We start from the raw sequence: 22,990 nt of genomic DNA, 5'->3' as shown, positions 1-22,990 counted from the left end.
TGGACGTAAAGAACTGACCAACGGCAAGCGTGAGCGCTCCCACGCTTTCAGGAAACCGGGTGGGTGCATCTGGAGTTCATGGAAACTGGAAGCCCTGATTGGAAGCAAACTGTCGATGTCTGTCCCATTTGTTGATTCGTTCAGGGATTGGAAGTCCCTGCTTCACAGTGACATAGAACGATTTACTAATTCCCCCTCCACTATCTTTAGAAAATCGACCGCATCCCCATAAATGAGAGCATTCGTTTTTATGCAGCCTGTATTCCGGGTTTTGGTTATAATACCCTGCCCCAGTTTGACTTGCCCGAGGAGTGTCTGTCGTCTTTCCCTCCGACAACCCCACCTCGTCCGCAATGGCACAACTCTCTCTTGAAAAAACATTCCTTTTGGCCACATGGGTAGAGGTGAGTTATGTTCATGGACCTAGACGTCATTTCATTTGACGCTGACGGTATCTTTGCAGGCGATCGTCTATGGTATGTCATAAACACCGCGACTTCTTGGTTGTGGGGCTTACGTGTAGCTTGGCGCCAGGATTCCTATGTTGCATCTTTGGCGCGACGATGTTTGTATATTTCTCGGCCAGCTATAGTCGTGTTGGATCTAAGCGTGATCGTCATACGACGGTGAGCAACTACTTGCTATGAATACTTGAGTTGAGGATCTCATCCTTTTTTTCTGGTGTTCATTAGGGTATGATTATCATTTCCGGGGTCATGTTTTTCATGGCTACATTCCATCTTGCTATGAATGGCTTCCGCCTCCTGCGAGGATACGTAGACTACCGTCTCGATCCCGGAGGCCCAGTTGGTTACATTGGTAACCTTAGAAAGTGGGATCATATTCTCAAAGATACCATCTACGCTACGCAAGAGAATTTTGGAAGCGCGGCCGCTGTACGTTCCTTTCAATTCATCCACGTTGATTATTTACCTCATGCATATTTGTTCTTAGATCTACAGGACATGGGTCCTTTGGAGTTTCGACTGGAAGATTATCATCTTGCCCACTATACTCCTCATGGTAAACATCGGCGCTGGATACGTCGTATGTGGCACCTACAGTTCCGTCGACCCCACCGCCACCGTCTTCCTCCCGCGTCTGAACTCCTGGATCAAAACGTTCTACTCCATTGCGGTCGTCCTCAATATCATGACCACCGGTCTCATGAGTTGGCGGATCTACATCACGCACAGGCGATCGGCCAACTATCATGTCGGACAAGGTAGATTACTGTCAATTTTGCGCATCCTAGTCGAGTCTGCGGCGCTCCAGCTGATCGTCGAGATCGTGTTACTTGCACTTTACTGCAACAACATTAATGCGCAATACATTCTGTTGGAGAGTGTAACCCCCATCGTGGTAAGTATGATTTACCTTTTAGCTTCGTGATGTATCATTCCGTCGACCACGCATTGATGATTGATGAACTTGCTGTGTATAGGCTATCACGTTTAACACCATCACGCTCCGCATCAAGTTGCAGTCCCATGCAGATAGCCAGAAGTCCATCGCGAGCGGTATAAGCGGTCCCGTCCAGACTATCGGTAGTATGCCCATGAAACGCATCCATGTGAATATCGACCGCGAGGTCGATGATGATGGAGGAAGCTTCAACGTAGACAAACCATAGTGAGCCCATCGAAGCTTCACCCGGATCCATTTGGGTCGTCCCCTCTTTATTATTTGTTGAAAAATATTTCCACTCTTCAAGTGTAGATGTAGTCACTAAAACCTCTGTTGTGCATATTGTTATTCGAGTATCTTGTTGTGTAATTACAACCCAGAATATTACAAGCTGTTTGTGTATAATTAGTGTGAGGTTTCCTTTGTCGTGCTGTGCTAAGTAAAGCAGCGGAGCAGAACGTCTGAGCCAGGCATACGGGTCTACTCTTGATATTTTTAAGAACAGTTTCTTCTAGTGTCGGATGAAAAGAGACTGTCTTTACCATGTAACCTTACTTTTTGGGAACAGTAAGACGCCGCAGGCTACGAATTCTTTTTTTAAAGAGTCCCTCTTCCCACTGATACCGGACGAAATATTGACACCGCGTGTGCCCAAATCCAATTGAAACTCGATGGTCCTTGCTCCGAGGCAAGCAAACAACCTATACAATACATGTCAAGTCAAGAATCGTTGACGGCCGTAGTGTAGAATGTGTGACTAACAGCCACTATGGAATGCACGTCGAGGAAGTCATTTATGCTAATCTCCTTCAATCCTCAATCCGATGTGCAGCCCATGTCAGGTGGATGGGACAGTAACGTTAGGGCAAATAAGATTCTATTTTTAGACACCAGGGTTCCGAAGTTTCTCTCTTCTTCCAGTGCTGTGGAGGACCCGGCGGCGGATGAAGGAGGGCAGTTAGAAGACTCAGGGCAAGGGCGGACATGTTAGTAACTGTGGTGTCCCTGAGGAAGACAGTGGCGATCTCTTTCTAGCTCGGGAAGAAGATAAAATGTGCACCAGAGTTTGTTCGGTCGACGCAAGTTCGCTTGGTTTCCTGAATCGAGCTTGATTATTTCCAAATGGTACCATCTACTTTTAAGTATTGGAAGAAATTAGAGGATGTCATGGAACGTTCATTCTGTTACATAATATACCCCAGACATTTGGAATGAGGCTCATTTCAACGTCGACGATGCACACCGACGCTGATGGTGCGCTCGGAATACATGCCTTCTAAAAATAGAATATACGTGTTCACTCCGAATCCGAGGAGGGCAGGTGGTTTGCGAAAAAAAAAGGCGCGGACTGTCCGCCAGACTGACCGGCGGACAGTCTGCCGGACTTATAGGCCTTATAGTGAGCGAGCGTGACTGGGTTAGTGACAGCCGTGCACACTGTGCTCGACAGCGATCAGTGCCCCTCCAACACACTACCGCCCTCCGCCCCCGAGCTGGCCTAGAAGATGTTCACCATTGTTTTGGCTGTATGAAGTTTTGGTATTTATATTACAGATTTATTTCTATGGGAGTACATGTGAATGACTGCATTGGGGTAGGAAAAACGCGTAATAAACTTGTTCGCAAGTTGAAGTTGAGCCAGCCAATATCCAAAAAAGCCACAATGCACCGAAGAAATTCTCACGTGTTTGGGGCAGCAGTGGAATACGCTACGAGCAATGTGCGCACCGTGTAGCGCATCAGGGGGCGGGCTATGTCCAGGAAGACTTTCATGAGCTCGCGACGTGGCCCGGACGTCACATCATGGTCACAAACACACAAGATACACCTTGAGTCCGGCGGACAGTCCGCCAGACTGTCCGCGCAAAAAAAACTCGTGGACGAACCTTTCTGAATCCGAGTTTTTAAACCATTTCGGTTAGCGCTCAGAAGAAGTCAAGTAATAATAAATGCTGACCTGAGCAAATTAGGCGGGGTACACTAATACTATCCAAGCCAAGAATGCGTGATTATCGTGTCCCGCCCCGAGGTCGATATTTGAATATCGCTTATCTATCCAAGTTCTTGAAATCGATATGATGCTGACGTCGGTGGTGGCGAGGATTCGTTGCTACGAAGATGCAGGCCTCGTGTTGTCTAAAATCTGATAAGTACAGAGCTGCTGTTCCGATGTCAGGGGAATTGCGTCGCCCTCGGGAGGCAGATACTTGGATAGGTTAGAGCGCTTGTATTCCAATCCGTAGTGGTAGTAGTTTCTGCTTGATTAAAGGTCCTTCTGAGAAGCCTGTCCGGACACTCTCTGAGACGTATTTTGCTCTGGTACCAAGCTTTTGGGCTTACACGATAACCTCGGTTCGCAATGGTGCTGTTTCATCGGTAAGACATCCTTCCATTACCTGAGCTTGAGAGCTAGAGCCGAGTCCTTCTGTGAACTGGAGTGGTTACAGGCTTTTCGATTGGAAATCAAACGAACTGGATGAGTGGTTGAAAGGTGAATGAGTTTTTGGTTCAGGATATAGTTGCTCGAACGAGTGTAAATACCCCTTCCTGCAATTCAGATACGCTGTTCAAGCAAAACTTGAGGGATTTCCTGATATAAAAAAACCAGGTAATTACATCTGTTCTCTCATGATCAGCTCTGGGCTACTAGAGAAATTGGAGTATACTTTTTTTCTTGGACGTTGAAGACTCAAGAATGAGATTGCGGACTTGGCGTTGGGAATCTGCAGCCTCATCTGATAGCCGTGATGGCGGCATGCTTTGCTTGTCTTTGTTTGTCAACATCGTCTGAGGACCTGTGCGGTACTCTCTCCACTGGCCCTCGTTTTCATTAGATAACCACCGAGTCCGCTGTCTCACTCAACTACTCCTTCCTATGACTACTTCCTACTAATTTCCCTGGATTCATCAATTAAATATCTTCTACGGAGACTTGTAATGCCTACTTTACTATCATGGCAGGATCACTATATGTCCAACGTTTCAGTAACAACAACTATTGGCTCCACAATCGCTACTTTTGCCACAGGGACGGCTAGAATTGTGGACGAACCGAGGCTGGGAGTTGGACTAGCCATTCTGTTTGTTTCGTTATTCGGTACGACTATTGACAACTTTCGTATTCTCATGGGCTAAAATTGTTCATTTTCTTCCTATTGTGTCCATGGCATGGCTATTCTTTGAATCACAGCTGTGTCTTTTCCATCGCTTTCCAAGCATATTTCCTTCATCCGAATACCTGGAATTCTCTTTTTCGTCGGAAAACACTTTGGAACGGGTGTCATCCTTGCGACAGCCTTCATTCACCTTCTCGATGACGCCTTTAAGTCGCTTCAGAGTAAGGAAGTCGAACGGCGTTATGGAGCAATAGGCAAATTTACTGGGCTGATAATGTGAGTAGCTCGTCTCAGGTTTCTTTTATCGAAATATTAACGTTAGAGTGGCAGAATGGTGTCGCTTTTGTCCATTTTTCTTGTTGAATGTAAGGAACAGTTCAGTGTTGTGGTAATACTCTAATATTTTCCAGACATATCGACTTCATACGTCGAACATTTGCAAGAGAAACCATCGGCGCCTCCGACTCCAGAGTCTTCGAGACCAGGATCTCCATCACCACGACAAATTGTCCGCGACCAGCATTCGAGGTCAAGGAATAGGCAGCACACTTCACGATCCCGCTCACGAACTCATGCGAAAATTCACAACCTTTCTCATGAACCACCTACAGAGACCACGCCGCTCATATCTTCAGATATTCCTATCAACCCTGCCATCACGCGTGCACCTAGTGCTCCCGTTCTTCCTGCCTATGCACATACACCTTCCTTGACAACTTCGCACTATCATACACATGCGGCCCACCATCCTCACCATCACCACCATGCACACACACCATCGATACCACCGTCTGCGGTTATTGGATTGCCCATTGAGGTGTTAACGAACTCGCCTAGGATATGTCGCCTCGCCTTGGCACACGATCATGTACATGGGCATCACCATCACGTGTGCAAAATTGGCCTTGTGGATGATCCTCATCTAGCTGTCTTGGAAGAAGACGGCGAAGAGACCCATGTGCGGGAACACGCGCACACCCATGAAGAAGCTCACGAACACGCACCACACCATCCGGTGATTGGGAGGCGAAGGCAAGTCATTGGCCTTTTGGTGAGTCCTTCTAATTATCCTTGAGGTCAAGCTTCCTTATCGCGAACAGGTTCTTCAACTCGGCATCATGATACACTCGCTTGTTATCGGCCTCACCCTGTCTGTTACGTCTGGAGCAGACTTTAGTACGTGTACCTTTTCTTTGGCCTTTTAGACTTTTTCGACCTCTACGTATCCCAATTGCGCGCGTATCTTGGTTTGGTGGATCTGACGTCATATTCGTTACCATTGATGCGTGGTTATTCGGTTCTCTTTCAAAGCTGCGTCACGCAATGGCATACTACGCCTGATTGACGCTCACGTATTCGCTAGCGTTCACATATCGTCGGACAATTTTTACCTATCAAACGTTGCATGCCAGTCTAAACGCTCTGTTTTCATGGGATGAAGCAGCCCGACATGTCCTTTGCTTCACCATTTTGCCGTCTTTTTCTCTCTTTTATACAACTTTGAATCTATTTCACTAACGACCCCCCATGTAGCATCTTTAACGACGGCTATCATATTCCACCAGCTCTTCGAAGGATTATCTTTGGGTATACGTATAGCTGCGCTTCCCCCGAGTAAGAAGGATGAATCCACCCACCTTGAAGACGTACACGACTCAACCTCTTCCGCCATCGTTGATGAATGGGAACAGAACTCAGAAAGATTATTTTCTGACGATTCCAACAATCACCCTTCAGCGAATGTCGACCACGATAATCCTCAAGTTCGCACAGACGATACAGTAACTGCCAAACGATGCCCTAGCATCCATTCGCACGATGAAAACGTCGTTCCTACCATTCTGAAGCCTCATCATTCTCGGCTCCAAAGCCCTGCTTTATCTGCCCCTCGGAGATGGCTGTGGACGTTGAAAAGTGTACAATGGCTCAAGCCCACGTTAACGTTATTATTTGGAGTGACCACGCCATTTGGTATGCTGCTGGGGATGATAGTGTGGAAAAGCAGGGGTAATTCAGGGGACGAAGGTAATGTCTCTTTGCAATATATTTGAGCCTTACTAACCTCTTCTTATGCTTTTTCTCTTTCAACGCACATCCCCTTCTCGTTTTTTGCTCTCGGCACGTCCACGCCTGCCTCTCGACTGTCAAAACGGTCAAACGGTCAAATTGAAATTGCTATCTTTTTTCCGGCGTTTGGAACTCGCATTTGAATGCTCCCCGGACCTAATGTTAATCTTTCACACATGGTTTTGCTTTCTCCGAAAACAACATATAAAATTTACAGGGTCCATGCTCCTAATCCAGGGTGTGATGTCTGCGATTTCAGCTGGGATGTTGATTTATGCGGCGACTGTGGAGATGATAGCCGCCGACTTCGTCTTTGGAGATGTCGAAGGCCATCACCACCATCACCACCACCACGCCCACGGTGATGAATATCAAGGCGATGGAGACGGGAACTCTGGAGGAAGTGAAGACGGGCGATCTCGGCCTTCGGTCGACACCGGCGGCAAAAACTCATCCAGTGCTGACGCTGGTGATGAACCCAAAAAGAACACGACGCTTCGGAAACGGGCGCTAGCCATCTTTAGTCTCTTTGCGGGTGCGAGTATGATGGTGCTCGTTGGCCTCGGAGAGTGACAGCTATGCAAACGTGAGTTTTTTTTTGCCTTTCCCCTCCCTTGCAAAAGTCGCACCCCACGGAATTCAAACTTTTTCGTTTGTTATTGCTTTTCGGGGCCTTTGGCATCTATTTTTAGATCTTTACAGTTCGGTGCAGTTCGATGCTGATTTGTTTTGATTGGAATTCGAACCAGTTCACTATTATTTGTCATGTGGATTGTCGTGGTCTCGATTTCGACTCTCAAGGTACCCCGCTCATGACATCCGAAGTCGTTTCCACGCAGGCGCGCGATGTTATCGAGGGTTTCTCGTCGGCCAGGGTCGAACGATATACCACTTCATTCTTTCCTTATCGACATTCATAACTAGACATCTGGTTCCTTGCTAGACAATTTCCCATCCTTTCAACATGATTTGCAGGTCCAACCGTCCAAAAACCTGTTCGTTCTTCCCCTCTGTCATCGATCGATGACTTGCAGAGTTTTCATCATTTGGGGATCTGCTGTTGTATTGTTTTTCTGCCTCTTCCAAGTCACCAATTTCTCCTGGACAGGACACGTCTTTCTCTTTCTCTCTTTCTCTATTGTATTACCATATTCTCAGGCTTCATGCTTCATGTTTGTCTCTTCTTATCTTGTATATAGCGGTGTAGTGATGTGTGAGTTATGCAGATTTGTATACGTGTAGCTACTATCATCGGATCCTTTGCACACATTATTAGCAGGCGGCCCTCCGTAGAGCTTCAGAGAATAAACGCCTAACTTCAAGGTCAAGGAGGCGTTGTTTTGTTGGGGTGAACTACCGCTTCGGCAACATATCCATTCACTTCACTTTACCTCAAGGGTAAGAGAACGGCTTTTACAGCAAAAATAACGACAATTTATCCCTTTCAAGTTTTTGCTTTTTCGCATTTTCCGCCGGTTGCTCTTGAAAAAGTTTATATTTGCTTTCGATTGGAGTGCATATAAATTTGATTTTTGTGGAGTGGATACGAAGATTGGCATGCCAAAAACATTCTGTTGTGGGGGCGACAAGAGACAAGAAATTTTGTAGCTCCAACTACACGTGCAAGACGACTTGCGGATGTGCCTGATTTCCCTTGCAGTGGCGCTGCGATTCTGTCCCTTTTTTACATGTGATGCGTGCGTTCGTTCGAGATTTGACGCGGTACATCCAAATTGTACGCAAATTGTACGTATAAGGTTAGCAAACTCTGATCACTAACATAAGGTGTCAAGGTGCATGAAAATGTTGGGCGAGCGACTGTTCTAATGGGAAGCAACATAGGTCGCTTGTATGGTTGGTATTTGACGTCCTGTAAAACTGACATGGACATATCTAAATATGCGTGGTTTCCATGTTGCCCGGCAGTGGACGAGCTTAACGTTAGCTTTGAGAGACTCGTGGTTCGTTCAGAAGGCAAATGTATTTTGAGGCCGAGTTCTGCTGTTTGACATGTGAGAGCGCCGAGCGTTCACAAAGTTGACGCCTTGCATAGGGGAGTAAAGGCTCGGTTAATTTCTATTCTCGATGATGCGTTGGACGAGTTTTTCCATGCGGTGGGTTTCGAGTCTACTTTCTATATCAGAAGTACGTTAGTGATGATTCTGTCGTGGTTCATGTCTGAGCAGTGTACGGGAAATCAGAGGGGGAACGATCCGGTTCTGGAATCTGGTCTGAAGGTTGTGGCGTAGAATTCGATGCTTGCTGTGGCAATTCCATGGCGGCAATTCTCTGTATGGACACTGGTGGAGTGATTCGAAGGCGGTTACTACTTCCACCTCGAAGGCTACTTGACGATTTTGGAGGGTATGGATGTAGATAGTCTCCCCTCGGAAGTAGGCTGGGTGTGGAAAACAAACTGCTATACGTGCTTGTGATGGGGGAATCTTCACCGGACGACGCATAAGATTCGTCTGAATATACAGAGGACATTGAGGTGGCAGCCGGAAATGAGGGCGGAACAGGGATTCGAAAGCCTCCCATGGGTACCGTTGGTCGCGAAGCCGCGGATGTCATGGGCAAAGTGGAAGGGGATTTTTGTTCCTTTCTCACTGACTTCTCCGAGTCCTGGCAGTATTCATCGTATTTCCCATAGAGGAAGCGCCACCATTGATCGGAAAACATATCAACGGATCCAAATTGATCTTGTTTTACAAACCATTTAAGCGTTTCTGGGTAGGAGAACCCATGTTTGTCGATGATGGCTTGTTTACAGTCCCGTATATTGATTATAGCTTCTTCCAAGAAACCCGTAGCTTGCTGATCCATCATTGGAACTTGTGATTGAAAGCGCCATGAGTTAAGCCTCCGTACGTAGATCGCACAAAACACCAGAAGATGAATGGGATTGGCAGGAACGATCTCGGGTGTCGGCTGAGTTAAACACATGAGAAAAGATGTCATTTTTGTCAATAAGCTTTTAAACGCTGTCAGAGCCTTTCGGCGCTCGGATGGAGGAAGGGTGCGGAGGCTTTGAGCGGCTACAACTCGAAAGGTATCCCATGCTGCATTTTCTAGAAAGCCGATTACATCTTCGTGAGCAAGTAAATCGTTTGAAGAGATGGTATGTTTAGAGTGAGTCACGCCTTTAAAAAAGGCTGATAATAAGTAGACATATTGCTGGAACACAGGGACTGCGAGCGCGAATGAATACAGTAATCCAAGCTCAAACGGCATTGGTTACCCACCTGTTATATTATGCTTGAATGTTTTCCAGCGACGCTGGTCGAAGGTGTGCCCCTTTAGATACGGCGGCAACGGGTGTTGCTCTGCATGTGAGGTTTCGTACCATCTACTGTACAGGTTATCGGCCAGACGAATAGAAATTTCAACCCGATGATCTGTGAATTCCGTTGGGTATTGACCTTTGAGCCGATCTACAAAAGCAAAGAGGCTGTGGTGGTGTAATATGTTTATATTAGCATGAAATCGTTTTCGAGCATTTGGGTCTCCCTTGACTGGGAGAAAGGTAATTTTCAAAATATTCGCGTCATCTGGACCGTGTATGAGCGAATGAAAGTAGTCGTTTCGCCATCGAATCATTTCAAACGTCTGATCAATCTCGTTGGTTTTGGTAGGTGCCTTGCGCTTTGGATGGTCTCTAGACACGAAAGGAGCTGATATTTCATAGAAACAATGGTACACGGCAAAGAGCATCTCGCTGGAGAGCTTGACCCCTTCGATTATCCCTTTGAAGGTTTTAGTAATGTCAAAGAGGGGAGAAATGCCATTGCGATCAAGGAAATCGTGGTATCCATCCAGTTCAGGTGGGAATAAGCAAGCCTCTCGAATGGATAACCAACATAAATCAACTTCCGACCAGGTTTTCTTCGACCAGGTGTCCGTGAGATATAATAGGGCATGTTTATTCCTCGCGTTCAACGCTGTGAGACCCCTAAACCACTTCCCGAGCGCGATAAAGAATTGAATTCGATGACGAGAGAAGAACGAAGAGATATAGTAGCAAACACTGTGGAAGAACCCCGACTGCGGTGATTTATAAGGGCACGGCGAAGGAGGATCTTGGTGTCCAAGCCACAGGTATAAAAACGTACATTGAGCGGAAGGGAGAGTTGTGCTTGCCACGAGGAGTATGAGGGTGATGGTTATCACGACCGCAACTGCAACAAGAACTGTATGGTTCCCTAAGACATGTAGAAAGTCAATTATACCAGCGAAAAACAACACAAGGGCGAGTGCAAGGACAAGAGGAAATGTAGTAATGATGTTTTTCACATGCCACTTCTCCAGGGATTCAACTCGCATATTCAAAATAGCAATCATATCCTTCGATGATTGTCCTGTGTAGGCTTGATGTTCTCGGAGCCATTGCATAGTAATGATACCGGAAAGAATGACGGTTAGGCTGAGTATCAGGCTTATAAACCAAAACACATTGACTCTCACTGCTGCACGAGGCGGTATGAACGTCGACGATGGAAGAGTCGCGGCTGAGCTATGGTTGGACGAATTACTGATGTGTTGAGAAATGGATGACAGGATGGCAACAATATCGTCATTTGGGTCGGGTTGTAAAGTCTTGTAGGATTCAATGATAAAGGCTGTTACCAAACCTGAAAAAAGACCAGCCTTCACATGAACGATGGTTGGGGAACTTGCAGAATTGCGAAGAAGCAGGCCCACTTACAAAGATGAGGAGATTTTGGATTTCGGTGTTCCATGAGTCGCAGCGCTTCTTTTCTCTCTCCAGCAATGGATCCAACAAGATCTTCCAAGGATCGACTTCGGGCTTTTTTGGTGCATGTCTGAATTCATCCTTCAAGTCCCATGCTCTCACCTCCTCCTGTGTGTAAATTGAACATTTAACCGCTGAACTGTAGATTGGTATACTTCACCTCATCTCCCAAGAACGAGGTCCTCGGTTCTGCAGTATGGAAGCTCATAAGAGGCTCTGTGGTAGCTATCCGATGTGAGGGTACTGAGGGCACCAGTGAATCACCGTTTCATGTTGATGCCGCCACAACCAACAGAGATCCCGTGCTTACAGTGCCTAAAGATGACAGGTAACATGTAGTGAGTTACTGATCTATTAATAGACTCTGGAGATGGGAGCCGACGGGTAAGTCAAACTCACTTAGTCCAAAGAGAAGATCAAATGGCGGAGTGGGCGGAAAACATAATAAACAAATATTACCAAGCTAAGGATATTTAATCTCGAAACCAGTCCGGCTGGTAGGAGATTCCGTGAACTCAAGAATAATTGAGTGAATAAACGACATACACCCAAAAGAAAACGAAGAACTACAAATAAATATAGAGGCCGCCTACGTGACGACTTTTACACAGGACTCCACTTTTTATCGCCTTCATCGTATTTTCTTTCTTCTATACGATGGATGCTAATCTAAATTGATTTATTAGCCGGACTCATTCTTACACAAAAAGCGAGACACTTACTCCTCCAATACGATTCGACCCGTCTGCGTCTTGGCCGCCATTGGCATCCAGATCGTCATCTAATCTGGCTTTATATCCAATAGATGACATCGCAACAGAATCCTAGAAAGATAATAAATCAGATTGTTAAACTTTCATATCGATATACGAACCGACTCGCCTGGTCTGCGACAGTTTCAACATGAGTGGCACTAGGTCTCTCTGTCCGACGGCGCCTTAAGTTCATAAGCTTAGCGATGCTGAAGGAGCTAGAGTCGTTGTCTTTTCCTGAACGTCTTGCGTTCAACCTAACAATGGTTTAGATACTTCGAGACCAAAGAGAAGGAGATCGAAACGAACATAGCCACGTAGCTATTAATATACACTGTGCAAAAGAGTTGGTAAAAAGTTGCAGGTTTGACTATAAACTAAAGCTTACATTTGGTCAGCAGGAATGATATTCCTAGAAATATGAGATTGTGTTCCATTGTGGCAAACTGTATCGTAATTCAGTAACCTTCGGCGACTAGCTGACTTGTACCCACAGTAACAAGTGCTGATAGAGAGCAAGCGCTGTGTAACATTTAAGTTATGCTGAAAAAATGGCAACGTTTGGAAGGCTTGCCTCGTCAGAGAGCCGGAGATCAAAACGTAATGCATCACGGAGACAATCCGATTATTTGTCCTGTAGTGAAAGCGTCAGGAAGGTACGCTGTACCAGATCTCAGAGCAACGAACATGCTGAAAGATGATCGACTTTTTTGCAGATAATAGCACATAGCTGTCGACAACACAATATCTATGGCGGTAGACATTGCAAATGACGATAGGACAGACCACTATAATCCAAAAAATCAGCGTTCAGGGGCAACAAAAAAAAATTCGTGCAGCTTACCTTCATGCCTTGAAGGTCAGTCCATTGATGAATCTGATATCTGTTTATACAGAAAATTTCTGATAAGCAAGCATCGTCAACATCATTTGGCCGATCACCTACGTTTTTACTGCTAAGACTAGAAATGACTTTGTGAATACTATCTCGAGCATGCAAATTTGTTGACCTACTAAGGCCGATTACTGCAAAAATCATTCCAATGGTATCAGTCAGTGAACACATTCATTCAAGGGAGCAAGCAGAACTGACCAGCTCCGCCGAGCACAATTATTGACTGGAACTGTTAGACTTCTGATCATAACTTTAAAAAAGTCCGACGTACGATACCTATAGGCAAAAACCTTGCGAACGTGGAACCGACTAAATGAGCCAGTTATCAACGAGAACATTCGGTGTAAGCCCAGGCGGCTATTACAAACGTACAATTGTGCCCTCCAACTGACAGTCCATGGTCAGAATGAATTCCTCTATGAAACGGCAGGATCGACTCACGTTTCCACACTCTGAGCGTGTATAAGCTAACATAAATTGAATTAACCAACCCGTTTATTATCTCGACGGCGACGTACGATTGGACCATGATTATAATTATTACCTGCCCAATTCAGATCAATGTCCCCACCGTTGAGAAAGTTAAAACACACATTGAGAGTGATTTGAACCTTCCAGTAAATTTTGTCAGCTACCACCAGAATTAACACTGAGCTACGACGCGAACTGACCTTGAAACTCCTGTAGAAAAATAAGTTACAATGCTGCCACACAAATACGGAGATGATTGACGCACCATATGATACTTTGTAGCCCAATGACATTTCCAAACTGTTGAATGATATAATAATACAACCCATGTATTGTGATCGCAAGATGTGTTGCATCAAGTACGCTAAATGCGACTTTCTGTAAACGATATGCGGTATCTGGATGGTGGGTTCTCACAAGAGCATGAAGACCTTTTCATTGATTCTGTCAGCGAATGCATGTTTCACGGAAACAGATCAAACTTACCGATATCTTCTGGAATTTCCAGTCATTGGGGAACGTGCAATAATACATCCAACATTGTGTAACTGTTATCCCAAAAAGACTGGAAGAAGAGGGAGAGAGCGTCAGGATACATTTGGAAGAGACGTAGTAGACACTCTCACATGGACGCAGCAATAAGACCCAGGAATCCAGCGCCTAAGGTGTTTTCGATAGTCCCTTTGAGTGCCGTTGCAGGTAAGGAAGACCCGAGGAAATAATCCATAGTTAAAGAATGAGCAAAGCGGACAAGCCGCAAACAAGGAAGTAAGAATCAAAATGGTCAGGGAAAGAGGGTTCTCAGCGTTGTACTTCGAACGACATCTAGCTACTCCTTGATGTCGGATCAGCGTTTGAATTTCATACGATCGACCGATGGATGCAGTAGCATACAATAGGAGTCACTTGAAAGACGGGCTTGTAGGGGCTTGTCTACTCCTTGTCTGGGCTTGTGTTTATGGTCTGGTGAAATATCGCGTGGTGAGCCTGATGGCTCCTGTCTCCGCCTTTCTACGGTGCATTAGTTATGTGTGCGTCAAACTCGGCCCGAATTTGAAACGATTTTGGAAAGGAGTGAGAACTGAGTGAGACCAAATGTAATCAGTTTCCTGTAACGTTGTATGCTACCGTAAGTTTGTGTGCCTTCAAGTTGACCTCCAGTGACGGCAAGAAATTAAGTGAACAGTTTGAGAAAACCCTATGAAGTATCGATGATGATAGGTATCAATGTGGTACCTGTGTTCTCGTTTGGTTGTCGTGGTTGCTTTCAAAACAAAGAAACGGAAATTTGCTCTTTCCATACATGACGTCGCGGGTGCAACCAGGACCAAGCAATCGATCAATGTTCTTTAGTCATAATGGATTTGAAATGGGGATTGCCGACACAGTTTTACACATGCAAACCAAACCTTCGCGACTGCGAGAACAGCTCCAAGAAAAACAATCAAACAAGTTTATGAGAAATTGGACTCAGAATGAACATTGTTATAATTGTAGTTGGAGTCTAATGGCAAGATCTGCTTGTCATGATGCATGAGGCCTCGAGCATCCAAGGCACGCGAGGATCAGCGAGCATCTCGTTCACATTAAGCGCCGGGTAAAGTCTAAAGCTAAAGGCTGATTCATCCGAGTTTATCCGCCGGTATCCGTCTATAACCGTCTTCTTGTCAGATAATGAGAACCATTTTGATCAACTTATAATAATTTCACAATCATGAGTGTTGCTACATGCAATCGCGTTGTAATCGTTAATTTCTACTGCCTAGCGTTGTCATAGGAAGCTAGCAAACAAAACAGCACACTTCAGTCACATGTGTTGTGAGCAGAAAAGGCAGTGGACATCCATAGATGCGAAGGCTCGGGATCGATGAGTACTAGTAGGACCAGAAAGTTGACGATCGATCTTGCCGATGTCGCACACTGCTGGGCGAGAGCGTGGCCTTGAAGGGTCGTCATATATCTTCCGGCACGCCAAGCAAAAAAGACTGGAGACGATTCACGATTGGGAGCTCGATATCAACTGTTAATTGCAAGCGCCCTTTACATGTTTAAACAGACTTCTATTTTAATTAAGTACATATAACGCTGATTTAATGCTCTGTACTTCTCTTTCCGCAAGGTACTGTGTTTAATTGAAATAAAATCAACTAATTAACTTGAAAATTAAGACTATATTATGGACAATTAAACTACGCGAGCGAGAAAGATATTGTGGACAGAAATTATGTCCCGTGATTCATGACAAAACCGCGGCAGGCCTGCAATTCACCGTTGAATCCGCCCACCTCTAATGGATAGCTGAAGGGTTTCGTTGTTACGCATGGACTTCCATCCGAAATGATATCCTGCGTCTTCACTGCGTGATTTCCATATCATGAGGTCAATATCCCTGAGGCGTTCATTCCATGTTGCATCAAGATCTTCACCGTGATGAAGGCTTGCTAAAAGGCCTGCAGAAATAGGCCTCACCGAATCAAAGTCAACTGTAGAGACATGACGAAGCCTTGGGAGCATGAGAAAAGGAAGTGCGATTTCTTCCGTCATGTAGTCATCTCGCACGATAAATTCAGCCAACTGGGGCTGGGATCGGTCAAGAAACCTCTTAAATATAGAGAGCGAGTCATTCCTAAGGTCCTCGCCGATAACTGCAAAGCAGAGAAATATCTCAAGCCTGACGAGAGAGGGAAACGTAAAGTGGTCCAGGATATGTATAGGATATTGTATTCCTTTTAATATCAAGGCGGTTATGCGGTGGAAACATAGCGGCGTCGTAGGTCCAGAGTGGTAGGTTGGGCTATCGCTAGCATCGCTGCACAGACTCCTGCCGCATATAAGGACCTTGGTGGCAGATTTGCACTGAGAAATGATCTGCAGAGCGTCCAAAAACTTAATCGACGGCTTCTGGAATTGTATTTCTCCAGTAATGAACCCCAATGGAAGAGATTTTGGATTTGTATTTGCCAGAAATTGTCGAGAATCCGTGATGTACAAATTTTTCAAGACGGGAAGGCGCTTGATCCAACACCAAAGGTCGTCGAAGTCCATACTAGTACGAGGCGAGTCAGAAAAGCAAATTTTCAACGATTCAAGATTTGCTCCAAGACATGGATCTTGGTGACTGCACAGGCTACTGAAACTTTGGAGAAGAGCATTGTCGAATGTGATTTCAAAGGTTTTCCACCGGTGGCCAGCGTTCGTCAAAGCAAGCAGCATATTCAATGAATGATCGTTCGCTAAGCCGCGCAGATGTCGGCTCGTAAAGGTGCATCCTGGAGTCAGCTTTACGTGGTTTTTAATTGTGTTCCAGTAATGATACCCCGGAGAGTTGTGCTTGACAAATATAGGCAAGGTCTGTGAATACCCGAGCAGCTGGGCCAGTACTTTCTGGTACGGCCCAAGAGAAATATCGTTGTCGAATATAAGCTCTGGAGTATGAATTTTTGTCCAGAGAAGCGGTGATCCAAGTACAAGATGTCTCCAGCGATTGCAAACATACAGAAGGGTGACAGGTGCCGAGTTGCAGGACGTCATGTCGATTGGAATTGATATTGAAGATCCTGACGCGTTTATAGATTCTTGGAATATCCTCAACAAAATTTCATTAGGAAGGCAGTCCACAGATGATGATTTCGATCTTGAGACATTGTATACATATGTAAGATTTACTGTCCTCCGGTAACAGGTAAAGAGGTAATAAACAAGTGCTCACCTTGTGACTTCGCGCAACTCTTTGCCCTTTGATTTCACTCGCTTCGGATGAGTTGTACTCCAGATTTGTGGCTTCTCATCAATAAGCTCAGATTCAAAAGCAGATTGAAAGGGTCTTTTCCTGGGACTGCGGGGTAATAGAGGCATGGGGCGCAATATAGTCGATGTGTCGATGCTGGAGAAGGTTAAGAGGCACTCTGGACGAAGGGATAAGATTATGATGGGCCGGGGATATTTCACATCATTTGAACCGTGTCTTAATTAGGCTTTTAAAAGAGGACCTTTGAGAAGAAGGAAATGATGACCGGGACCATTTGCGTTTATTGTCTCCTCATTGTGTTGTCAAAGCGGATTGTCGTCCCCTTCGACCTAATTCGGCTGCCTTGTCACTCTGACATTGATATTGGTACGACATAATAAATAAATAAACTACTATATCAAGGACCGAGTCTAAACGGAACATTATCAATGGCTGCGGGAATTAAACAAATGGAATTCGTGAAAGACTCGAAAACTGTGTCTTTGGTAGCAGTTATTTTTAACCAGGACTTGGCGTTTACGGGTCGAGCCGAGTCGGAGCATGTAAGTCTGTCGGTGACCGTGAGAATAAAAATTTTAAAAGTCCCTATTGTTCGCCAATGCCAGCGTCAGAGTTAGTTATGGTCTCATCTGACCTAGACCAATCTCACTGAGGGAAGAACAGAAACTATCTTGCATCTGAACGGAGAAGATGCTCAGCGTTGAGTAGATTTCGAGCTGCAGTTCGGAAGCGAAGTTGCATAAAAACTACTGCCAGCATCGGAGGCCTTAGAGGCATCCAAACACGTTGGTTGTCCCTGTGTAAAAAAATCTAGTCTGAAATTGCCGAATGCTATTGAGGTAAGTCTAGGTATCATAATCATGCAATAATACATCTGACATGTTCTCCCATTTGAATACCCGACCTATATATACAGAAAAATAGCTGTACATTATATGATCCATTTATACCGATGTCGAGGAGCATAATCATCAAGCTCTTGAGGGACTGTCTTGTGTATCTCAAGGCTACAATACCTTCTGAATTTCGATTTTCAACATTGCTATTTCAAGAACATTGTGAGTCAGATGGCCGTTCAGCATCCTTATATTAAACCATTCCCATCACTGATTCTCCACTAAAAATTTTCAAACCTTACATCTATCTTGAACACTCCTGGCGCAAAATTTCAAACATTGCTTCCCATACGTAGATTACATGTAAGACATGGGTTATTCTTTGTTATTATGTTTCTCCAATCTCGATGTTCACAATGCGAGAAAATACCTACTTCGACTGAACAAGCAGTGCAAGGGCAATCAGTTTTCATTGGCAAGAATTACAAGATTCTCAAAAAAGTGGAGAGGTTACTAGTAAGTGACATCAAGCACTGCATATCATCAGCCGTTTGACCCGACATTGACGTGGACACATTGCTTTATTTCAGAATTGTTATTGCTGTCATGTCTGCCGTTTGTGTTCTTCATCGTGGCTCTGTTAAATAAATTAGTTGGAGTATATATGCCCCACTTGCAAAGAGAACGCTTCTCATCGCCATTTTCACAGTTATCTGCCGGTACGTATACTTCACGCGGCTGACGCCATATACCCTGCTCTGTGAGCCCTCCTTGGAAGGTGTAACATTGAAGTCGTCAACTTACAAAGTTCATCTCAAATTCCATTCTCTAATTTATCGCATACCCAGACATGCCGACTCTCACACCCCCCTCAGTCCCAGGGTTCAACCCGCCTCCTGGGTTTCCGACGTTACCTTCATTTCCATCGCTTGAGTCCGGACTTTGGCCGCCTTTTTCACTCCCAACAAGCGGCATATCGATCAGTTCGAACCAAGCTCGAGGGCAGCACAGGGCGTCTTTGAAAACAATCCTTATTTCGGTGGGGGTTACTGTCGTGGCGATACTAGGTTTCTTGGTGATCCTGGGGGTATATTGCAAAAGACGCAAGCGACAACATCTAGAGCATGATGAACATAAAGCCCACCCCTTCACCGAATCACCCTCAATTACCCGGCAATTATCACAGCCTCCGGATTCATTTGAGGCTGCACAGAAGTATATTGATGTGCTAGAAGACCGCATAGAAAGAATGCGACGCGAGGCAGCCTCAGAGATGACTACTGCAGAATCGCTAGTCGGCCCAACTATGATTTTACAAAGGCCTGCTGTTGGAGAGCCAGAAAGGGTTGCGCCTCCCCCCCAGTACGAGCCGATTTAGCATTGCATATTGTGTCAGATGGTGGTAGTATAAGTTAGAATAGGCAAACATGAAGGGTTTAATTCAACTTGACTACACAATGGTAGACTTGACGCATAAACGTAGCCACCTCTCCTGTACATGTAGATCCAAGGTATTCAAACAGGAGTTGCAAAAAATTGTTATCAGGACATTTTGCACATTTAAGATCTTCTTTGACTGTGGCAATAAAGTAAAGGACAATCCATGCGCACTCATCATGATGTGATGTCGCCCAATCCTAATGCTTCATGAAAAAAATGGGCCACTACTAAGAAAGAAATCTGAGTTTTGGCTCAATCATTAACACTGGACTGCTGCCCGCATCACTTTGTAAGCATTGTAAGTGGCAAAATTGTGCAAGGACTGGCCATTCTGCCATGTGCGAGCTCCTCGTAGTACCAAGCAGTGCACAAGGGAATTTGACTTGCCGTGTTACATGGGCTTCTCAAATCTTCTCAAATATCTCAAATACCTACGATAAATATAGCTTCAGTCCGCCAAGAAACTTGAAGAAAGATTCTTAGGGGAGTTTTTCTGATCAGTACGGTAATTTCAGAATGAATTGAATAGCTATCTATGTGTAATTAAGTTATACCCTTGTTGTGAAGTAACCGTCAAGCCGTTACTGTGTATTTTTCGAATGCATATGAATTATTAGCCATTAAAGGATCTTATGATCATCCCCTCTAGGTTTCAACATCATTGTTGAGAGCAATTGTTCAGATGAAAGATGGTCGTCCAAGATACTCATCAGAAAAGCATGTTGATTTCTGATTCCCTATATTATGGGTGCTCGAAAGGGGAGAATATTATTCAGTAGGTAGTACCTTGCACACCAGCCGGTACTATCATTAGCTATTTGACGTGGCCTTCTGGTGCACATCTTTGAAATTTATATCAGGATCAATTTTCAGTATTATAGCTTATTAGCCATCCTCTTTATTGGTTTGATATACTCTGCAGCCGTTTTATAAAACCCCACTCACAAAGAAAACCGGTTTCAGCGATCTGGGACAGATATACTACATAGTGCTCGCGTTATACAATTTCCTGTGAGTATTTCTACACTCTAAATTCTTGCGAGCTAAAACATCATTCTTATGAGCTCTCGAAAGGCGTACCAGGCTTGAGGCCGCCACCAACACTTACCGAAAATTTTCATTTATTCCATTCGTCGTATTGCTCCACATTTACTGCCCTGCCTAGGATGCCAACTCTTATTTCCGGAATGTTTCCTAGGCTTAGCCAGCCTCCTGCGTTCCCGACAATAAATTCATTAAGCAGTCAGGTTACACCTATGACGAGTGATACAACGAGGTTTGAAGGTCCACTCGCGCGTAGGAATGCAGCGAGCATAGCGAAATTTCTGAGCACTGCAATTGAAGTTCCACCATTTACGACAGGTAGTACGGCAAGCAGTACAGCGAACGTCAGCCAAGATCGAGGGCAGAACACAAAATCTTTGAAAAGTATCCTCATTGGTGTGGGGGTGGCTGCCACCGCAATAGTAGGCCTCTTGGTAGCCATCCTATTGGTCTATTGTAGACGACGCAAACGACGACTCTCAGGGAGGGATAACCGTATAGTCAACCCATTTACCAAACAATCCTCACCTACTCATGCATCGCAACCCCCGGATACGCTCGAAATCGCAAAGAAATACATTGATGTGCTAGAAAACCAGATAGAAAGAATGCGACGCGAGGCAGCCACAGCAACGGCAACTACACAATCACAAGCCGGCCCAAGTACATTAGACACACCTTCTTTAGGAGAGCCGGCAAAGGCTGCACCTCCCCCTCAGTACGAATCGATATAACGCAGTGATTTTTACAGGTTTCAATAGTCGAAGCTAGGATAGGCGAACATGACTTTGACTTTGCGACTTGACTGGTACACTCACCGGACTAGACAAAAAACGTAGAACATCGCATAAACTATTGGCTTGAATACGTAGGTGAATGACAATTTGAGACAGATAAACCATGCGCAGGCATGCAAGGGAGTCTGATGCACCGAAACATCCTGTTTGCTGAATGACGGCGTCATAGATTTGATTCCATGGGTGGTGCTCCACGGAACAAACCTAGTACTGGATTCTCTCCATTGGATGGCAAGTGAAGGGCGACAGAAATAACTTCAAGCGATGCTCTCCATCTACATTTATCTATCTGGTGAATATCAAAAAAGATGAATCAAGATGCTACATGGTTGAACAAACGCTTTGGTGGTACGTACTACTCTCGTGTGGTTGGGATCGAAAGATTTTTGGAAGGTTCAAACCAACTTTCCAACTTTAAACTCAAAACTATGAATGTGAACGCATGAATAAATCGGTAGAGAGCCCTTTGAAACGACCAGAGAGTTGCCGATGAAGGAGACCTGTCAGAGCGGCGGAAAGTAGTCTCTCGTAGATAGACCACGATACGTACGTATGTGGTCTGTTGCTTATCACGCCCCCCAAACCGGGGAAGAAATTTATTATGTAAAGCGCGGACATTGAATATCCGGTCCGGCCATGACGCGTCATTAGGACGCGTCGTCAACGCGTTGTTTGTTGATCCCAGTTGCAGTGTGTATCCTCGCGTGTTATACAAGGCAATAACTGCACAGCTCTTCCTTTAAAATTAAATATATAGGCCCATTACAGATTTTTAGGTAAACATTTACATCAGTAGAACTTCAATAGAACTTTTACAACTCCATTAAATATACCTGCATAAATATGATTCAGTTTATATTGTTTCAAAACTTCGGCATGATAAGATATATAAGCCATGAAAGTCAAAAATTTCAGAAGAAATGCACCACTGCTTCTCTGTCCTGATGACAATAAATGTGAGCGGTACTTGCGGGTGGGTCTTCACTTATCACATGATTAACTTCTTGCAAGTGGGCAGTGGGTTAATTGTTGTTTTCCATGCTAGCACTATATAGGATATATTCCGAAGGACTACATGCCATAAGTTACAATTTACATTGATCATAAAGCATTAAATTATGGGATTAAAGCAGATACCAACTGTTTAAACGCGTTGAGAAGAGTTCGGGCGCGAGGGCCTATATTAGCGCGACGCGTTTCAAAGTCCGCACTTTACATAATCATTTTCTCCCCGGTTTGGGGGGCGCGATAAGCACAGGACTAGGCGGAAAGAGAAGGACGACGAGTCACTACTAGTCACGCGAGTCGAGGCCTTGTTTGGATGTGTTTGCTCCTTGCGTCGGCGCTGGGCAGGATTCATGAGGCGCCGGATTTGGCTGGATTCTTTCTCTTCGTCGGTCAACAATCTCTAGAGTAACCTTGTGAGTAACAGTGAGTTTGTAGATCGGGCATTATTTTATTATATGATAGAGCTAAACCCTTTCATATTAGACTTGCACATGGGAACTAGTAGGCGCTTGTCTATTCAATCCTCCGGACGATGACTCTGGTCATTGCTCAGGAGCCTCAAGGCTGGGCGCTGAGTCGGGAAGGATGATAATCCGTGTTCTCACCCTATTCGAATCTTCAACGAGCAGCGCTTATCAAGAGGGAGCATACAGATT

General features: G+C 45.0%; 7 protein-coding genes across 7 annotated transcripts; 4 read left to right on the top strand and 3 right to left on the bottom strand.

Moving 5' to 3' along the window:
- Positions 1 to 353: 353 nt before the first annotated feature.
- JR316_0012237 (uncharacterized protein) lies at positions 354 to 1,633 on the top strand (the record flags this gene model as incomplete). The annotated part of the gene is made up of 4 exons (XM_047897862.1): positions 354 to 404; positions 693 to 896; positions 955 to 1,362; positions 1,445 to 1,633. 4 exons carry the CDS (start codon positions 354 to 356, stop codon positions 1,631 to 1,633), a joined length of 852 nt encoding a protein of 283 aa, XP_047742751.1.
- Positions 1,634 to 4,344: 2,711 nt separating this feature from the next.
- On the top strand, positions 4,345 to 7,163 carry JR316_0012236 (Zinc-regulated transporter 2; the record flags this gene model as incomplete). Its single annotated transcript, XM_047897861.1, has 7 exons — positions 4,345 to 4,504; positions 4,598 to 4,799; positions 4,854 to 4,888; positions 4,934 to 5,574; positions 5,624 to 5,699; positions 6,057 to 6,548; positions 6,808 to 7,163. The coding sequence occupies 7 exons, from the start codon at positions 4,345 to 4,347 to the stop codon at positions 7,161 to 7,163; spliced, it is 1,962 nt and encodes a 653-aa protein (XP_047742750.1).
- Positions 7,164 to 8,762: 1,599 nt separating this feature from the next.
- On the bottom strand, positions 8,763 to 11,551 carry JR316_0012235 (uncharacterized protein; the record flags this gene model as incomplete). Its single annotated transcript, XM_047897860.1, has 4 exons — positions 8,763 to 9,781; positions 9,836 to 11,237; positions 11,296 to 11,451; positions 11,504 to 11,551. The coding sequence occupies 4 exons, from the start codon at positions 11,549 to 11,551 to the stop codon at positions 8,763 to 8,765; spliced, it is 2,625 nt and encodes an 874-aa protein (XP_047742749.1).
- Positions 11,552 to 11,946: 395 nt separating this feature from the next.
- JR316_0012234 (uncharacterized protein) lies at positions 11,947 to 14,188 on the bottom strand (the record flags this gene model as incomplete). Its single annotated transcript, XM_047897859.1, has 14 exons — positions 11,947 to 12,012; positions 12,066 to 12,167; positions 12,214 to 12,352; positions 12,405 to 12,416; positions 12,484 to 12,507; positions 12,590 to 12,617; positions 13,189 to 13,213; positions 13,262 to 13,299; positions 13,363 to 13,377; positions 13,432 to 13,457; positions 13,509 to 13,534; positions 13,584 to 13,671; positions 13,727 to 13,825; positions 14,088 to 14,188. The coding sequence occupies 14 exons, from the start codon at positions 14,186 to 14,188 to the stop codon at positions 11,947 to 11,949; spliced, it is 789 nt and encodes a 262-aa protein (XP_047742748.1).
- A 1,538-nt stretch (positions 14,189 to 15,726) lies between these two features.
- Positions 15,727 to 17,316, bottom strand: JR316_0012233 (uncharacterized protein; the record flags this gene model as incomplete). The annotated part of the gene is made up of 2 exons (XM_047897858.1): positions 15,727 to 17,095; positions 17,171 to 17,316. The coding sequence occupies 2 exons, from the start codon at positions 17,314 to 17,316 to the stop codon at positions 15,727 to 15,729; spliced, it is 1,515 nt and encodes a 504-aa protein (XP_047742747.1).
- Positions 17,317 to 18,895: 1,579 nt separating this feature from the next.
- On the top strand, positions 18,896 to 19,423 carry JR316_0012232 (uncharacterized protein; the record flags this gene model as incomplete). The annotated part of the gene is made up of 1 exon (XM_047897857.1): positions 18,896 to 19,423. One exon carries the CDS (start codon positions 18,896 to 18,898, stop codon positions 19,421 to 19,423), a length of 528 nt encoding a protein of 175 aa, XP_047742746.1.
- A 1,228-nt stretch (positions 19,424 to 20,651) lies between these two features.
- Positions 20,652 to 21,263, top strand: JR316_0012231 (uncharacterized protein; the record flags this gene model as incomplete). Its single annotated transcript, XM_047897856.1, has 1 exon — positions 20,652 to 21,263. The coding sequence occupies one exon, from the start codon at positions 20,652 to 20,654 to the stop codon at positions 21,261 to 21,263; it is 612 nt and encodes a 203-aa protein (XP_047742745.1).
- Between the last annotated feature and the right edge of the window lie 1,727 nt (positions 21,264 to 22,990).

This window comes from Psilocybe cubensis, chromosome 12 (genome assembly GCF_017499595.1).
Source record: "Psilocybe cubensis strain MGC-MH-2018 chromosome 12, whole genome shotgun sequence".
Lineage (NCBI taxonomy): Eukaryota > Fungi > Basidiomycota > Agaricomycetes > Agaricales > Agrocybaceae > Psilocybe > Psilocybe cubensis.
This window is presented reverse-complemented; position numbering and strand designations above follow the sequence as displayed.